Source organism: Halichoeres trimaculatus, unplaced genomic scaffold (assembly GCF_033239565.1).
Source record: "Halichoeres trimaculatus isolate MK-OKI-2021-1 unplaced genomic scaffold, fHalTri1.1 fHalTri1_scaffold_3, whole genome shotgun sequence".
Taxonomy (NCBI): domain Eukaryota; kingdom Metazoa; phylum Chordata; class Actinopteri; order Labriformes; family Labridae; genus Halichoeres; species Halichoeres trimaculatus.
The window spans coordinates 1,824,802-1,843,656 of record NW_027437181.1 but is presented as its reverse complement, the minus strand read 5'-3'; the positions used below and the strand labels follow the sequence as shown (position 1 = coordinate 1,843,656).

Genomic DNA, 18,855 nt, shown 5'->3' with positions numbered 1-18,855 from the left:
AAACTGGAACTTGAAAACCTTCAGACGGAGAGTTAAAATGCTGAAGCTCAGTGAGTGAAAAGTTCAGTGAAGTGTCTCCTCGAGGTTAACGAACGTGAAATTCATTTTAGATCACAACAGCAGCTGCAGTCATACATTTATTTACTACGTGACATGAAACTCCATTCCAGAGCAGGGTGGACTGTGCCAAAAGTGGTGAGACGCTTCTCAGCAACTGGGCCAGAAAGTCTCATCAGGCCCGTCTCAGAGTTCACAGGGAGGAGACGAACACTCCACTCACCACACGTCTTTGTCTTTTATTGGTGTGATTTTTTAAATACAGACATGTTGTTTTATATACAGATGAAAATATAAACATTGCTTTGAGTTTGATGTAACGTTGCAGCTGAAAGAGGATTCCCTTTGTGTCGGCTCAGCCGCTGAATTATCTGAGCTGGCTGAGTTTAATCATATCGATGCGTTTAACACAATAAAATGTCTCTTAAATGTTGTTCAGTTGAACTTTTTACATTCTCATGTTGGAAACATGTTTGGATGCACGGTTTGAATCCCTGCCTCAGCGCTCGCTGCGAAGCACGGCTCCAGGTGACTGAAGCGGAGCTTTTCCTTCAGGTCCCTGAACTCTTTGGAGAGTGATTCGTTCTGCAGGTGAAACTTTGAGGCAAAGAAAAGAGGCACATTTCAGTAAGTCGAAGAATGAAACAATTTTTTTTTTAACTTTCAGATGAGAAATCTACACCCTTACATTACTACAGCTGGTCCTCAAAGGAGAACGTGACATAAAGGGTTATATCGTGAACCATCTGTGAACCATCCATCTGTGTAACCGAGAGTGAGGAGGGAACACCGTGGATACGAGTCCCTGCTTTACCTTGAAATGTTGCAGGTTACAGGTGGCACAGGCTGTCTGTGCTCCACATGGCATGGACTGACTGTCTGTGCCTCATTGCATGTACCAAAAAAAAACAACATACCTCTGTAAGTCTTTTCTACCCTTCATTATAAAATTGGCCAACAAAGCATCGACATGTCTCATTTGTTAACGAAACAGAGTGTTAAAACCATTAGTTACATGGTCAATGCCATGTGGAACACAAAAAGTTGGTGCGTGCCATGCAGAACACAGACAGCTGGTCCGTGCCATGCGGAACACAGACAGCCGGTTGGTGCCATGTGGAGCACAGACAGCTAGTGTGTGCCATGTGGAGCACAGACAGCTGGCCCCTGCCATGTGGAACACAGACTGCCCGTCGGTGCCATGTGGAGCACAGACAGCTGGTGTGTGCCATGTGGAACACAGACAGCTGGTCTGTTTCATATGGAGCACAGACTGCTGGTTCATGCCATGTGGTGCACAGACAGCTGGTTCGTGCCATGTGAAGTACAGACAACTAGTCAGTGCCATGCAGAACACAGACAGCTGATCCGTGCCATGTGGAGCACAGACAGCCGAACCATTGTGCACAACATCTCAAAGTACAGCAGGGACTTGTATCCACTTAGTTTTGTCAGTTAATTCTGTGTCCATCCACACAGAATTAAAATCTGTATTTTCCTCCAGTTTAGTCTTTTTGTAGATTTCTACAAGTTTGCAAAAGTTTCAAAAGATTTAAAGATTTCAAAATTTTGCAAAAATTACAAAAAAATGAAATCTAATAAAATGAAAAAAAAAAACTGGAAGTCTTAAAGAATTTGCAGTAATTGTGAAAATTAACAAGTTTGCAAAAGTTAAAAAAAAAAAAAAAAAAAAATGCAAAAAATTGAAATCTAAAAAAAATAGAAAAAATTTCAATACATTTTGAAGTGTTCAAGAAATTGCATGAATTTTGACATTTTAACTATTGTGGAAAAGTTAAAAAAAAAGAGATTTCTTAAATTTGCAAAGAAAAATTGACTGAACTCAGGGTAAGTAGGTAGTTAATACTCTGGCGGACTAATGAATTGAAAAAGCCATTCTAGATACATCTGCATTAAAAACTATTTGACACATTGGTGAACATTTCAATATTTGAGGGTGAGGATCTTCTAATACCCATGTTTTCAGCACCCTTTAAAGAACCCCTTTTTAGAACAATAAAACAAAAGGAAAAGCACCAATATTGATGTTTTTTGAAAGTTCTTCATGTAAAAAGAAAAAAAACTCTGTTTTCTGCAGGAACAGTTCCCTTTCTTGTTCATACTTATTGTAAACAAATGATAGATTATGTTTGTAGCAATTAGTTCAGACCCTCCAGACCTTTAACCCGCCTGATTCTTGAACCTCTCTGACAGACACAGAAAAAGGTTTTCTCACCCTCGTGGCATATTTTTGACACAGCTCTGCCTTCTCTGGTCTTCCAGCCTGAAACAAAGAGTTCATCACAAAGTTATTTATGTTCTCGTGTCCCTGGAAACAAAGTCCAGAAGTGATACCGTGTTAGACTTGATCTCAGTCCAGGGGCCTGTGTGTTACAGAGAGTGATCATCACTCACCCTCAGGCTGAGCAGAGACAGGTAGGCCCACACCTCTGGGTTCTGGTTGTTCAGACGGTTGGCCTCGCTCAAAGCTTCCTCGGCAACGCTTAGCTCCTCCAGCTACAGGGAGAAACATGGACGAATAAAACCAGAGCTGACTTTTTCCAAAGTGAAGATAAAAAATGTCAATATCCCTAAAACTGTCTGTATAACACCAGAAAAGAGTCAGAGAGAAAAAACGATCAAACATCTTTACCTGGGGCCTACAACCTGCGGCTCTTTGGCCCCTTTGCAGTGGCTCCTTGTAGCTCTGAAAAAATAAAAGCCTGCCACTGATTTCTATTTATTTAAAATATAATTCAAATTTTTGAAGTTTCAGAATCATTTAAAAATTTTGCATTTTTTTTTATTAATCAATTTATTTATTTTGGATATCATTTTTTATTGAATTGTAACTATTTTTAAAATTTCAAATTTTTTGACATTTTTGCATTTTTTTTTAACAATTTTCAAAATTAAAAAAATTTCAAACTTTGTGAAATTTCAGTTTTTTTTAATTCTGTGTGGATGGATTTATTTTACGGACAACATGCTGGTTTAATGTACATGCTTGATATGTGGGAAAACAACAAACAACAAAAAAATGATGAATTGAGTGATATTATTAGTCATCCGTCATTAAATTAAAGTATTCTTTAAAAAATTTAGAAATTTTTTCAAAATTATAAAAAAATTTTTTCCAAACTTCTGACTTTTGGAATTTTTTTTGCATTTTTTATATTTAAAAAAAATTGCAATTTGAAATTCTTGCGAATTTCGTTTTTTTATTTATCAAAAAAAAAGAAAAAGAAAAACCAAGACAACACTTACAATCTAGAAATTCCAAAATAACTCTTAGTTTTGATAATTATTGACTGGATTTTACTTTGTAAAGAATTTTTTACACTTTGTAGTTATTATTGTTAAGATAAAGTAGATTTTGTGGCTCCTGAATGTCTTTAATCCAGGTGAGCTGAGGTAAAGTGTCTCTTATTTATGAGAGAAAAGCTTGCAGAGCCCTGGTCAAACCATGTAATGTGAAAAATCTGAGCCATGTAACACGGCTGCCTCAGAGCTGTGGTGAACAGGTGGAGGTGGAGTTTTACCCGGTAACAGGTGGTGCCCAGACCCAGCCAGGTCAGGCAGGATGCAGACTGCTCACAGGCCTGTAAGTAAACAACTCTGGCTTTCTCAAACTGAAAGACGAAAACAAAACAAAGACACATTTAGCCACTGTGTAGTTTGATTGATATGAGTTAATTCATAATCTCACTTTGAGCTTAATCTCTGATATAATCTGGTTTCCTACTCTGTACTCTGACAGATGAGACGTGAAATATTTCAGTCTCTAGAGTCACATGTGAGCCCCACCCGTGGGGTGGAGGTGAATAATTACAGTCGGTGTATTCGTGAAGCAGACAATCCTCCCTCACTGACTCATGAACTGCTCATGAAACTGTCTGACAGATGAGACAGCTGCTCAGTCTCTGACCTGCCCCTGCTGCAGGTAGATGGACCCCAGGCGCAGGAGCACCAGGTGGGAGTCCAGCAGCTGCTCACAGCGGCTCAGGCTTCGCTCGTAGCTCTCCATGGCTTCAGCAGACGCCCCCTGCAGGTAGTGACAGTGGCCAATCAGAGCCCAGGCCTCTGCATCCTGTTGACGGGGAAAACAACAACCAAAGGGACCATCAACCATTGGCAGAGCAGTACAGAGCAATACCAGCAGGAGCCAGGAGTACCTGTTCTCTGTGAGACAGTGCCTCCCTCAGGCTGGCTGTGGCACTGCAGTAATCAGCCCTGAGCAGCTGCCACTGGGCGACATGAAGAAGATACGAGAAGGAGCGGCCTCCTTCTGCACACAGGAGCTCCTGGGACAGAGCTCGCTCTGCCATCTGACAACAAACAAACAAACAAACAAAGACACACACAGAGGCTGCTGATTAAAGACTTTACATTCACCCACTGTAGGTGACTCTTTACTGTTTTAGATTGTATAAGACACGGGTCTGCAACCTGTGGCTCTTTGACTCCTTTGCAGTGGCTCCTTGTAGCTTTAAAATTATGATTGAGATATTTTTCATTTTTTTCTCACAGAGGGTATTAATCATTAAAGACACTGACACTAAATAAAATCCTGTGTTAACATTTAGTTGAACTAAATCTTCATCCCATCTGTCATAAAGCCTGCCACCGCTCTACTTCACCTCCTACAACATCAACAGCCCACCAACTTTCCATGCACCTGTGGCTAACCTCAAGTTTTACAGCCCTGGGAAGATAACTACATCTACAAAAAGACTAATCTGGAAGAAAATACTGATTTTAATTCTGTGTGGATGGATTCATTTAACTGACAACGTACCAGATTATTATACATGTTCGATATGTGAAAAGACATTAGCAAACAACAAAAAATGATGAGTTGAGCCAGATCATGTAAGTTATCAAATGTAAGTATTCATTAAAAATTTTACATTTTTTAAAAAAATGCATTATATCTGATTTTTTTTTATTATTTTCTGCACATTTTAGAAGTTTACATTTTTTAAAAAAAAAATTTGTAATGTTAAGATTTTTTAAATTTCATTTGTTTTTAATTTTTGGAATTTCAAAATTTTGTGATTTTTTTTAAATTAAAGCAATTTTAAATTTTCATTACTTGTAGATTTTTTTTTTTTTTTTTTTTGCACATTTTAGAAATTTAAATTTTCTTTTTGCAATTTTTTGTATTGTTAAGTTTTTTTTTTAAATTCATTTGCTTTTAATTTTTGGAATTCCCAAAATTTCATGAATTTTTAAAACTTTAACTAATTTTAAAATTACATTACTTGTTTTTTTGTTTTTTTGCACATATAAGAAATTTAAATTTTCTTATTTAAACTTTCTTTTTGAAATATTTTGAAATGTTAAGGTTTTGAAATTTAATTTGTTTTTAATTTTTGGAATTAAAAAAATTTGTGAACTTTTTTTAAATGTAAGCAATTTTTAAATTTTAAAATTTGTAGTTTTTTTTTTTTTTTGCACATATTTTAAAAATCAAAACAAGACTTCACGTGATCAAATTCTATAATTCAAAAAAACTTCTTGTTTCAAAATTATTTAATAGATTTTAACTATGAGTTGAGTTCTATACCATCCATCTTTATAGTTTTCATTGTGAAGATAAAGTAGATTTTGTGTCTCCAGAATGTTTTCAAGCAAGGTAAGCTGAGGGAAAATGGCTCTTATGAAAGTTAAAGTTGCAGACCCCTGTATTATGTGTCCAGCTGGCAAAGCCTGAGTGTGTTTCACCTGCAGGGCAAAGTTGTGCAGCAGGAAGTGAACGGTCTCTGTGTAAATCGAGGAGGAGAGTTTTGCTCGAGCTGCTCTGGGTGTGACGCTCGGGGCTGGAGGCTGTCCTGGCGCCTCTGAGGTCTGGTTCCCACGTCCTGGGTCTGAGGAAACACGACCGTGAAATTGTCAGGTACCGCTGGACGCACCGAGGTTCCCAATTTGACACTGACTTCAGTGCGCTGAGTGTTACCGAGCAGACAACATATAAAGGGATTATCCAGGTCTGCCTGTGGTTGTTCTTGTTCCAGTTACAGAAAGACACACAGAGCATGAAAACAGAGCATTCCCACCTTGCTCAGCATCCATGGACTTGGTCACCTCTCCTTCTTCCGTCTTGTCCTTCAGTTTCTCGTTCTTCTCTTTTCCCTTTCTGTCCTCCTCCTCCTCCTCCTCGCCGTGTGTTCCCGTCTTTGCTTCATTCGCCCTCAGCAGCTTTCGAGCCTCCAGAAACGCCCACTCAGCCTGGATGGGTTTGTCCTGGCTTTCATGAATCAAACCTGGACGGCAGACTCAGAGATGTTAAATGAGACTTTACGATTACCCAGCATGCATCTCACCTTCCTCAGCTCGTTCAGAGTGGACATGTGTTTGTCTGACTGTGGTTGTTTGGGCAGAATCAGGCAGAAGTTTCTCACCCAGCAGCGTCCAGGCCACGACACCTCCAGGCTCCACGCTGGTGGCTCGCTGGAGGAAGGTTTGGGCTTCTTCGTATTTCTCCAACATCGCTGCTAACACCCCGCACATCATGAGGCTGGAGGTTGAGGAGAAGACAGACTCTGAGGTCCAGACCTGTCCTGGTCATTTGGTTTGTTTTAGTTCACCTGGAGCGTTTCTCACCTGGGCTGGTGTGACTGCAGGACGGAGACGGCATCATGGAAACACTCTTTAGCCTTCATGAAGTCTCCCGTCTGCATAAAAAGCCTCCCCCAGTCAAACTTGTGAGCAGCTTCGTGAGGATGTCTGACCACTAACTGAGAGGTAACAAAAATCAGTAACAAGTCTGTGAATCACTTTAAAGTGAAACATGTTTACAGACACAGAGGGTCAGGGATAGTTTTCAGACCAGAATCTGTGTGGAGTTTGGAAAAGTTTTCATCAAACTTCCTCCGATTTACTCTGAGTAAAGAGCAAAGGTTTGAGGAGAGGTATGTAACTGTACCTCTTGGTAGTAGTGAGCAGCCTGCTGATAATCCCCGGTAAGCTGAGCCTCTCTGGCAAAACGTCTGAGCTGAAGGGAAGTCAACTGGCTCTCATCCTGGGCTTCATCATCCTCATCATCAACCTCGTCTGAATAAACCTGGAAAGAAATGAAATGTTAGAGCGACGCACAGAACGAAAGTGTGTGTTTGACACTTCCTTCCCTTACTCTCCGACTCATATGACCAATTTATTTATCTACTTGTTATTTTATTTTATTTTATTTTTTATATATTTTTAGTTTTAAACAGCTTTTTCAGGGTCTTAATTCTTACTATGATACACCCGACTATTATTTTATAAATATTGTTTTTTTGTTGAATTATGTTTTATACAATTGTAACTCCCTTTTTTTTTTTTTTTCAAGGTGTAAATGTTAAATGGTATGAATATTTATTTATATGTTTGTTAATGTGAGAACAAGTATCTATTGTTATGATAAAGGTGTTAACTTAATTATTTTTTTCAATTTATCTGTTTTTTTTTGATAAATTAATTGATTTGATTTAATTTATTTTTTTGTACCTATGTCAGCATTTTTATACATTATTCATTGTTCATTAGAAATGCTTCGGGGTCTTATCAAGACTTTATTAAGGGAGAGACGAGGGAAAGGGAAAAAAAGCACTGCTGCTTTGTCCAAACCAATGGTCTTCAACCTGTGGCTCTGGAGCCTCATGGGGCCCTTTGACTCCTTTGCAGTGGCTTCTAGTAGCTTCAAATAAATATTATTGAAATACAGAATTTTTATTTTTTTTTACAGAGGGTTTTGATGATTAAAGACACTGACACTAAATAAAATTATGCATTAACATTTAGTTGCACTGAATATGAATCACATCTCCCAATAAAGCTTTCTTTTTTTTTTCATTATTTTACCTTTTGCAATTTTTTGAATTTCATTTTTTCAATTGAGAAAAAAAAATCTCATTTTTTGACATTTTATCAAAGCTGGAAAATATTTTTTGAAGATTTTGACTTTTTTTTTTTTTATTTGTTGGAATTTTTTTCGCCAATTCATCAAAATTTAATTTTGGAGACTTACAATTTTTGAACTTAATTTTTTTTTTTTTTTTTGCAAAATTTCAAAATTTCAAGAATTTTTGCAAATTTGTGCGCACTTTTATCTATTTATTTTTTTTAATACTTTTTATTTTGCATTTTTAAGATTGTAAACAGGATAAACCTGAATTATGTTGATCTAAATAACCTTGGCATTACAGCAGAAGAGTACAATTATACTTCCCCATAAAATACAAGTATAGGGGTACAGACACAAACAAGAAAGATTTTTGTACAAGTTATACACCAGTTCAACTTCATAACTAAGGTAAATCCTCAGCAAAAACAAAACTCAACAGACAAACAAACAAACAAAACACTGGACAGAGAAAAAAAAAAATCCGAAACTTTTTTTTTTTGTTCTTCTAAATTACGCACAATTATAAAATACCAAATTGTTAAAAATGTTAAAAACTTATTCAATTTCATAAATTTATGAAATCTATGACATTACAACTTTTTCTTCATTTTTTAACATTTGCAAATATTTTTAGTAAAATTAAAAAAACAAGACTTCGTATGTAAAATTTAATGACCACAAAAAACTTCTGCTTTGGATATTTATTTAGATATTTAACTATGTATAGCATTTTATACACTTTATATTTTTTATGGTGTAGATAAAGCAGATTTTGTGGCTCCTGAAAGACTTTAATCTTTTCTGATCCAAAAAACAGAAATATCAAACTTTTTTGATCGTATTCATCTCGGGCGCTCCATCCTTTGATCGTCTCCATGATCTCCGTCGTCTTTTCTCACGATGGCGCCGCTCTTTCTCTCTGAACTACGGCGACACATCCTGAGTTGGAGCGTGAGCTGCCTGAACTTTTCTGACTTGCAGCGTCTCGTTATATCTCTGTCATCTCACATCTTCTCCTCATATCCATGCTGAGCTCTCGTCCAAAGAGCGCACCGCTCTCTTCTCTTTTTCACGTATTCATTTGATCAGTCATGCACTACAATTTTTTAATGTCCTAGAATTTAAATGCTTTATTTTGGGACCTTAAGTAGATATGAGATTAAAATGCGATTAATTAGATTAATTAATTACAAATCTTGTAATTAATTAGATTATTTTTTTTTAATCGCCTGACAGCACTAGTATATATTGTTAACTTGGAACACTCTGAAAAAAAGTGTGTGTTTATGTGTGTGTGTGTGTGTGTGTGTGTGTTACCTTGCTCAGAGCGGTCTTCATCTCATCCACCAGGTAGACGTAGAGCTTGCTCACAAAGGCTCGGAGCTCCTGCGGGTCAGAGAACGGCTCCGTGCGCTGCATCTTGTCACGTACGATCCTCACCACCGCAGGCTGAACAGCAGAAACAAACGCACACTGTTACGTGGTCAGACAGAGACAGGACAGCCAACACCACATCCATAAAAACCTGAGGCGCTGAAATCTTTCTAAAAATTGTTTCATGAAAGTTTCATCCTCCCGCGAGAGACGTGTCCATTTTTTCTGACCTTCATCTGCTCCTTGAAGGCAAAGTATCTGCCAGAGACGTTGAGCGATCCCATCAGCTGGACCATCATCTGCTGGCGGCTACAGGCGTCTGGAGGCGGCGCTGCTCCAAACAGTTCAGCGTACTGGTCAGAAACATGGCTCACCACGTTGTTGACCTGTCTGTGGAAACCTGAGACAGCCTGCAGGAGCACACAGACACGAGAGAGTCAGGGAGGAAGTCACTCCTCTTTCTTTTTTATCTTCGCTGTGTAAATAAAACCATGAGCTGTACCCGCTCTGCTCTGCTCGGTCCGGCTGGAGACAGAGGTCTGGGAGGAATCAGCGCCTTCACCCTGCAGGGAAACAGAGAAACACACACATCCTCACTGCAAAAACCAGCCAGTCTTCATTTCACAAAAAGATGATTTAGTAATATTTCTCGTTACCTTCTTGCCAGCTCTGCGGGGGATGTTTTTGGTACCAACGGTTTCTCTAAGGCCACCTCGATGATGATATACGTCCTGGCCTCCAAATACATCTGTAAACATAAAAACATTGTGTAGCAGCATGCAGCATCATTTAAAGTTTACTCGAGGCTGAAGCTCACATTGCCTTCCAGATTGACCGGCGGCTCAGTTTCCGTTGGGCTGTGAGCCTCGCCGACCGCTTCATTCATCCTGCTCGGGTTTCTGGGTAACTGCTAAAATAGAAACAGATAAAACAGGTAGGAATCGTTGTCTGTCGTCTGTGTGAAACTGATGACGTGCATCGTGACCACGCTGACCTTCTTGGCGTGCTCCTTTGCTCCTTTGTTGCCTCCGTCTACGTTCCTCCCCGCCTTCCCTCTGTGGGAGCTTGCGGATGAGCTGGCACGAGCTCTGGCCTGAATGGCTGCAGCCTTGACCTGCTCCTTCAACACGCTGACACCTCTCCTGGCCTTCAAACACACGGGGACAGGCAAACTGATTTTAACACTTTAATACAGCTGATACTTTGAAGCAAAAGCATTTTTTTAAGAATCACACAGAGGAGCTAAGGAGGACAGATCCCATTACTGATGAACTTAAAAGTGTCTCTACAAAAGACACAGCATTTTATTTCAAAGTTGGATAAAAACACATAAAGAAAATAAAGAAAAATGAAGAAATAGGAAATAAATAAGTTGGATGATTTTTGTGGGACCTTGTTCTGCAGCTCAGCTTTGGAGAACGGATGAATCCTGTACGCTCCTCTGATGCGTTGAACTCCTGGATACAGCAGCCGCCCCATGTCCACAAACGCCACGCCATGAAAAGGGATCTCTGGGTTCTCCTCACCTGGCTACACACACACACACACACACACACACACACACAAACACACACACACACACACACACACACACACACACACACACACACACACACACACACACACACACACACACACACACACACAGTCATATCAGTAATATGTCTGTGTGTTTAAATTTTCCTGCAAAGACTGTGTCTGTGCACCCTAAATCTGTTTTTCTTACAAAGAGTCAATACAGCAGGGATGTGTGTTTGTGATATTTCTAAATGAGGGGTCAGCAACCTTTGCTCACTCACGAGCTGTTAAGACCCAGCTCACCTGGATTAAAGTCATTCAGGAGCCACAAAATCTACCTTACCTTCATAATGAAGACTATAGAGTCAGTAAAATTCAATTCATAGTCAATATCTAGTGTAAAGTTAGTAAGTAAGTAATTTCAAGAATTTGCCCGATTTATGAAATTTCAAAAAGTTGCATTTTATTTTTACAAAAAAAAAAATTTTTTTAAATGTGCACAAAACTGCAAAAAAAAAAGATCTTAAAAAAAGGGTTCTGAAAATTTGTCAAAAATTTGTAGATTTGCAAACCAATAAAAAAACTATAATTTTCAAAATTTGGTTAATGTTCAAAAAATTTAAAGAACTTGAAAATTTGCAACACTTAAAAAGATAATATAAATGAAATTCAGAAATTTGAAAAAAATATTAAAATTTTAAAATCTTTTTAACAATTTTTTTTAAAAGATTTGCCAAATCTGCAAATTTTTGAAATTCCAAAAATTAAAAAATAATTGAAATTTTAAAAATATGTAAACTTTATTGAAATTTAAAAATTTGCAAAAATAATTTTTTAAAAAAAATGAAAAAATGTGCACACAATTGCAAAAAATCTTAATAAAAAAATACTGAAAATTAGTCAAAAATTTGTAAATTTGCAAACCAATAAAAAAACTGTAATTTTCCAAATTTGGTCATTTGGCCATCAAAATTAAAAGAAATTAAAAATTTGCAACACTTAAAAAATTCTAATTTTAGGCAGCATACTTCAATCTGATAACATGTAATGATAATATTGCTCAACCCAGCATTTTTTGTTGCTTGCTTACCTCTTGCCACATATCAAGCGTGTATATAGTATATATAGTAGTTTGGCAGTTACATGAATCCATCCACACAGACTTAAAATAATAGTTTTTAAAGCTACAAGGAGCCACTGCAAGGAGTCAAAGAGCCACAGGTTGGAGACCCTTGGTCTAAACCAATCATCAGATAACTGAGGTGTTTTACCTGTGAAGTTTCTGCCAGTTTTTCCAGGGGAACCAAAGACCTCATGATCTCCACAGGCCACAGTCTGCACTCAGTGATCCTCTGCCGCAGCCTGAAACCACAGTCAACAATAAATCCAGCAGCTTTAAATGCATCTCTCCAAGCTTAAATCCTAATGTTTAATTTGTTTATCTTTGAGACAGCAGGGTTATTAGTGAAGAGGAGAAATGAGCTGTGAAATCGACCTGGTCGTCCCTCCAGCATCCAGGAAGCAGTGAATCTCTGTGTCCCAGCTGACTCTGTTCGTCAAGAGCTCTGCCTCATCCCGAAACTCTACATCCTGAAGACACGTCACATTTAACTTCATCATTAGATCATACTTTCTGGCACTTTCTGAGTTGACGACCGGCAGCAGACAGAAGTTTTTCGGTGACAGTACCTCTGAACCAGTCAGCTCTCCGTCCTCGTTTTCTACAGGTCCTTCCTGGATAAAGACGCCTGGCAGGAAGTGGTTATTTGGGGCCAGCAGGGCACGATGGGGCCTCTTCTTCTGTCTCCTCTGCTCTTCCCTCAGACCTCCTTCCTTCAGCTGCCCCTCAGAGAACATCAGCACCTGGTTTTTCTGGAAAGTCAGAAAAACAGCACGGTCTTAAAAATCGTATTGAAGTTGATCTGAATAGAAAATCATAAAGAGGCTTCTGGACGTGCAGCATGAGCGTGACACGTGTGACACCAACCTGGGCCGTCAGCGGGAGCTCCACAGCAGCGATGTGTGTGCATGGGACTGGGCCGGTCTGCAGCATCCAGGCTTCAGGGACAGAGTAGGCCGTCTCCACGGTGAACTTCAGCAGGTTGGACGCTGTGAGCTCTGCTTGAGACAGCACCGGCTCCGACACGCCGACACAAACATCTAGGGTTGTCAGCTAGAGAGGGGGGATGGTTAAACAGACATTAAAGTTTGATTTTAACGAGTCAATCTGATCAAGAGTTTCAATCATAAAGCCTTTTTCAGACACAATAAGAGTATTTTAAAGAGTGAAATTCAAAGTTTCCTCTTTCTGGTTTGGGATCATATGTTTGGGTTAATGACAGAACAGTATTTCTAATGTTGAGAGCGACAGTAATGAGATGTCATCATAAAGATGCGCACACATTTTAACCGCAGAACCGTTTAGCTCCATTCATTCAGATGAGTTATCATTTTTTAAGCTCTAAATTCAACCTGTTATCAGCATCAAAATGTGCGGTTGTTCTGTGTTTAGTTTTTAGAAACGATACTATACAACAGAAGCAATGTCTGTCAAGTTTTAACTATCATGAAGCAACCGGTGTTTCGGATTTAATAGCGACCATGCGATCTGGTGACTCTCAGCTGAAGGTATCAGTGATTAACCAAAGACTGTTAAAAAAAAAAAAAAAAAAAAAAAATGGATGTCTGCTTGCTCGGCTTGAAGAAAGGTCTCCACAAAAACTGCTCCCCCTGGTGGCTGGCTGCAGTATAGGTCAAAAAATCCATCTCCCCAGTCATTCCAGATGGGCTGTGGTCAAACTTTAAAAAATTATTACACCTGGTAGAAATGTTTCTCACGTCTGATTGTTGTGGTGATTTGAAGATATCATTTGACTGCCTTGTATCCAAGTCCTCTTTTTTCTGAAAAGTTTAGTTTTCATCAGTTATAAGAGGTTAAAAACAAGGTTTTACGTAACGTTTAACAATGATTGACAGCTGACGTTCTCATGTATTTTTTTCAGGGATTGTAAAATATGTCTGGAGGTAGAGTCAGGAAGTGATTAGACTCTCCAAAGAAAAAAAATAATTATTATTTTTGTCACCCAGCTCCACTCAGATTCTCCCAGAATCCCTCACAGTCTCCACTGCGCAGACTCTGGAGCAACGTCTGCAGGTATAATTAAATGTGTCGTCTTTATCCAACCTCAGGTAACCAGGTTTGACTACAAACAAGCAACATTAACTGATCATACTCAAAATTCAGATTTGACTTAGCGTATTTAATGAAAAAGTTGGGATGCCCTGGACGTAGTTTCTGGTTCTTTTATCATGAACCTGGTCTCAGACTCAGCAGTCTGTGAACCCCTTTGTTCTGGGAGGGTTTCTGATTTATTGACCCATGTTTACTTCCTGGTCTGTCACAGTCTGGTAAGTGTTGTGTGTTTAAACTCCTCTCTGGTTACACGCTGGATTTCTCCTCTAAAAACATCTTTTCACCTAATATCTGTCCACTCACACCTGGGAGCCATTTACTATCCGTCAGGTAGAAAATGTGTTTTTTTGGTGGTTAACTCCTCCATGTGGGCTAACAAACTGTTATACTCCACAGCGCTTCTGCACCCAAGTTGTGCATGCATCCTCCGTTTTATCAACTCCAACATGTCACATTGCAAAAACTGAAATCTAATCAAGTGTTTTTGTCTTATTTTCAGTAGAAAATGTCTTTTTAGACTTAACATAAGCCACATTTACCTGAAAGGTCAAGAAAATGTGATTTCAAGTCATTTCAAGACAAAAATGAGGTCTGAGATTCATGTAACAAGTAAAAAATCTGCTGATGGAACAAGAGAAAAGTTACTTAAAACCAGAATAATGTCTTAATACGGCAGTTAACGTTTCCCAGCTCACATGGCTCACAGACTGATTTTAATCGACCATGTAACAGTTCCTGTCTGGGTGGTTCAGATGGATTTACCTTGCTCCTGGACTTTAACAGGCTGGCTGCCCACTTTAGTTTGGCACTACCTGCTGCTTCCTCACTCTGGCTGCTCTGTGACTGTAAAACATGCACTGATGGAAAACTCTGGAAGAAACAACTGCCATCTATGTAAGGTCTGACCCACTCTCACTGAGGTGAAACTACAGGAGCCAGAGGAAATGACTTAATCTTATTACTTCTTCCTCTTCACACTTCTCACCTTGGCAGTGGAGCTGGTCAATGGATTTAATGGGACTGTGCAGGAGAAGCGGGACTGACCTACGGACAAAAAGAAAGTCAACTCCTCCCCATGGAGCAACTTAACAGGATACACACCAGTAAAGTTTTTATAAGGGTTTTAAAACAGTTGGTTGTTTTGTTAACTCAGGCAGCTGTACCTTGTAACAGTGGCAGCAGATCCACCACAGCTTGGCCCAGCACTGTTGTCTTTACTTTACTTTTCTTGTCTTCAGGCAGGACCTCTGTGACTGTGACTGTTCACACAAAACCATTAAAACCAGAGCTTTGAAAACACAGACACCTGACACCAATCCACTGAACAGTTTGAAGAAGAGACAGACTAAAACGAACAGAGTCTCTTCAGAAGAAGATTTGTTCACGTGACTCACCAACGACTGGTTTCTGGATAATGTCACTGAGCACTCGAACGTCGCTGAGGCAGTGGAAACTGCAGGTGAAGTCGTAGTCCACTCGCTCCTCCGCTGGGCTGAAATGTTTCTGGTCTGACTGGCCCAGGACGTTCCCGTCCACTTCAACCTTCAGAAAACTCAGAAAGGTGTCTTCCTTTTTCCCGTGCTGGAAGACACAAAAAAAGAGCACAAGTTGGATCTTTTTTTTTTTTCCATTTTCCAGATTTTGAGATAAGGTTAGTCAAACAAATAAGAATCAATACAGAAAAGGAAATTAATTTATCACAACCAATACAAAGGAAAAAAACGGTACCAATACCACATGTACTTTTCACGTATAAAATTTCAATTAACAGTATTAGATCATTTTGAACAAAGGCAGCTCAGTCACTTTGACATTAAGTCCAAAATAAAACCCATTTAACTCTCTCTGAGTTTATGATATTTCTTAACAAATTAACAAAAGTGCAAAATAAAACTTACAACTGTCAAAGTTTGCGTAATTTTTTTAAAACAAACTGAAGAGCAAAATAAAATTGTTTAATCCTTAACTCTCCCTGGTTCATTCATGTTGTCTGAAAAGGACCTGATGCACATTTGCTGTGGTGTCAAACCTCATCGATGTAGCACCAACTAGTGGCGAGGAGGACTTACTACTCAAATCTTTTTGCTTTGAGCATTGGCTGCTGGTATTGGCAGCCTTCATGAGTGCTGATACATTAAATAATGCTAGTATTGCTCTGGTACCTGACACCGATACTTGCCCATCCCTAATACTAATATATGACAACAATTAAATTGAATTCAAATATACATTCTTTGGTCTGCTGCTTACACTCCTCTTTATGTGAATTAATGATAGTTATTATGATTAGTATAAACAGAGTCCAAGGGGTTAATTTATATGCTTAATATAAATGAAATTACAGGAATAAAAGGTGTTCATGTATACATTTTGTTTGTACAGGAAGTATTAGGAGGGAAGTGAAAAGAAATACTAAGTAGATTTCATGAAATGGAAGGAATGAAATATTAAATCCTCATTAATTACTTTTTTTTTTTTTTTTACCAGTGAATCAGTTCAAGTTTTATTAATTGTGTATTTCTCCCATCTTTTCCCAAAACAGAAAGCTGCTTTCTGATTTTATTTTATTTTTTCCATTTCATACATTTCATGTACAAGGTCCTTCCATTATGTATATTGTTATAACGTATATTTTATACCTGTGATTTCTTTAAATGTATTAAATTATGGTTAAAAAAAATGAAAGGCCACACAAGCATTTCAATTTATGACAATTTTGCAAATTAAGAAAAAGAATTCCACATTTTAAAAAGATTTTGCAAATTTTTGATTTTTTTTATATAAATCCCTTTTTTTTTTGCAATTTTAGAAAGTTTTTATAATTTTTGGAAATAAAGCAAATTGCGTTTTTTTTTAGTTATTTTTTATTTATTTTTTTGCAAATTTAAGACATTTCATCAATTTCTTTGAAATTTTGCACATTTTTGAAATTCATTATTTATCTTGCAAATTTTAGATTTTTTTTTCAATTACCAAATTTTGCAAAATGTATCAAATCTATGACACTACAAATTTGTTTTTTTTCTTTAATTTGCAAATTTATTAAAAGATAAATTAAATAAATAAATGAATAAAAATAAAAAAAAAAAACTAAGAAATCACATGTACAGATTTATAAACACCAAAATTTCTCGTTTAGATAATTATTCACCTGATTATACACTTTTTCTTTGTCTTAATGTGAAGATAAAGTAGATTTTGTGGCTCCCGAATGACTTTCATCCAGGTGAGCTGAGGAAAAACGGCTCTTTTGAAAGTAAAGGTTACAGACTCCTGTGCTAGCTGTACGTTGCTCTAATGTTCAGTTAGCACTCGTTTGCTTTCGGTTAACCAGACAATGTTTCATTAGCAATGTTAGCATAAACTCTTTGATTTTGCTGTAGGTGGAGTTAAAAGAGTTTACCGGATTATTTCCACGGATAACAGTTATTGTTATCGTCAAGTCTGTTCCTCCTTCGTTTTCAGGCGGCTCCATAGTGAGGAGAAATAATAAAGTAGCATAAATTGAGCTAAACCGACGAACTGTGTGACAGTTTAGGACCGTTGCTACTTCTTTGTTGGAGGTGTGCTCAGTTGTATCCATGGCAACAAAGGGAACACGAAGAGGCGTTCCTCCACCACACAGAGGGCGCTCTTCTAAAACCTTCCCCTCCTCACTTCCTGTTGTCCTGCGTCGCTCTGAACTTATCAGCGAACTACTTCCAGGGGTTATATTATCAATGATTTAGTCGGTTTGTGGGATTAAAACACTTCTCTGGTGTTTGCATTTTGTTGTTGTCAAAAATGTCGTACAACTACGTGGTCACAGCCCAGAAACCGACGGCGGTCAACGCCTGCATCACAGGTAAATCTCCGCTGTTTGTTCGTAAGTGGGGCACAGATGAAGCATTAGCCACCTGCTTGCTAGCCGAGCTCCCGCGCTGCAAAAACAGAGGTCCGGACGGGCCTGTGGCTGGCCTAGCTGTTGTTTTTCTCAGTGAAATGTTTACCAGCGGGAATTGGCATAAATATCTGTGCGACAAAGACGTTTCCAACCGGTTGATATCGTGTCTGACCTCATAGCACCAACGACTCGAGAAACCGTTAGCTGCTCCTTCGGGGGCAGACGTTAGCTGGTGTGGTGCACAGTTTAGTTACCCAACATGTAAATTTGACCGTTCAGAAACATTCACACCAGTTAGTTTTCATGTAGGCAGTTTATAATTCTATACAAATACACCCACTCCTCCCCAAAATAACGGATAAATAGTGTCGTTACATGATCTAATGCAGGGGTCTGCAACCTTTACTTTCATAGGAGCCATTTTTCCTCAGCTCACCTGGATAAAAGTCATTCAGGAGCCATAAAATCTACTTTTTATTAACCACAAAGGCTATTAAGCATGAAGAAATCCCTAAACAGATCAAATCTAGTGAATAATTATCTGGACAAGATGTTTTTTGAGTTCATAAAATTGTGCACATGATGTCTATTTGTTTTATTGTAATAAATCTGCAAAAAAAATAAATCAAAATGTGTGAAAATTGAAAAAAAAATAATGATAATAATAAAAAAAAAATAATTAAAAAAACAGAAATCAGATTTTATGGAAATTCAAAAATTAGAAAAAAAAAATAAAAAATGAAATAAAATAAAAAGTTTTGGAAATTCAAAAAATAAAAAACACACTGAAATCAAATTTTTTGGAAATTCAAAAATTAGAAAAAATATATATTAATTTTTGGAAATTCAGAATTTTTTTACAAAGTAAAATAAACTAAAATCAAAATATTTTGACATTCAAAACTTAAAAAAAAAATCTTAAATTTTAAAAATTTAAAAATT

General features: G+C 37.9%; 2 protein-coding genes across 2 annotated transcripts in view; one reads left to right on the top strand and one right to left on the bottom strand.

Annotated features, from left to right (window-relative positions):
* Positions 1 to 9: 9 nt before the first annotated feature.
* Positions 10 to 17,569, bottom strand: LOC141787970 (cilia- and flagella-associated protein 70-like). The gene is made up of 26 exons (XM_074666737.1): positions 17,434 to 17,569; positions 15,425 to 15,611; positions 15,194 to 15,289; positions 15,016 to 15,074; positions 12,825 to 13,010; positions 12,527 to 12,709; positions 12,333 to 12,427; positions 12,109 to 12,199; positions 10,712 to 10,849; positions 10,314 to 10,466; positions 10,137 to 10,229; positions 9,976 to 10,067; positions 9,822 to 9,882; positions 9,550 to 9,729; positions 9,263 to 9,394; positions 6,986 to 7,123; positions 6,664 to 6,797; positions 6,462 to 6,577; positions 6,117 to 6,323; positions 5,785 to 5,927; positions 4,233 to 4,385; positions 3,986 to 4,147; positions 3,600 to 3,689; positions 2,473 to 2,574; positions 2,294 to 2,341; positions 10 to 654 (listed from the first exon to the last, which is right to left on the bottom strand). Exons 1-26 carry the CDS (start codon positions 17,503 to 17,505, stop codon positions 514 to 516), a joined length of 3,252 nt encoding a protein of 1,083 aa, XP_074522838.1. The 5' UTR covers positions 17,506 to 17,569; the 3' UTR covers positions 10 to 513.
* A 112-nt stretch (positions 17,570 to 17,681) lies between these two features.
* ddb1 (damage-specific DNA binding protein 1) overlaps positions 17,682 to 18,855 on the top strand; it is a 94,886-nt gene continuing 93,712 nt past the window's right edge. Inside the window, exon 1 of the mRNA XM_074667033.1 lies at positions 17,682 to 17,874. Coding sequence (XP_074523134.1) covers positions 17,814 to 17,874 — 61 coding nt within the window. The 5' untranslated portion in view covers positions 17,682 to 17,813. The remainder of the gene's footprint in view (positions 17,875 to 18,855) is intronic.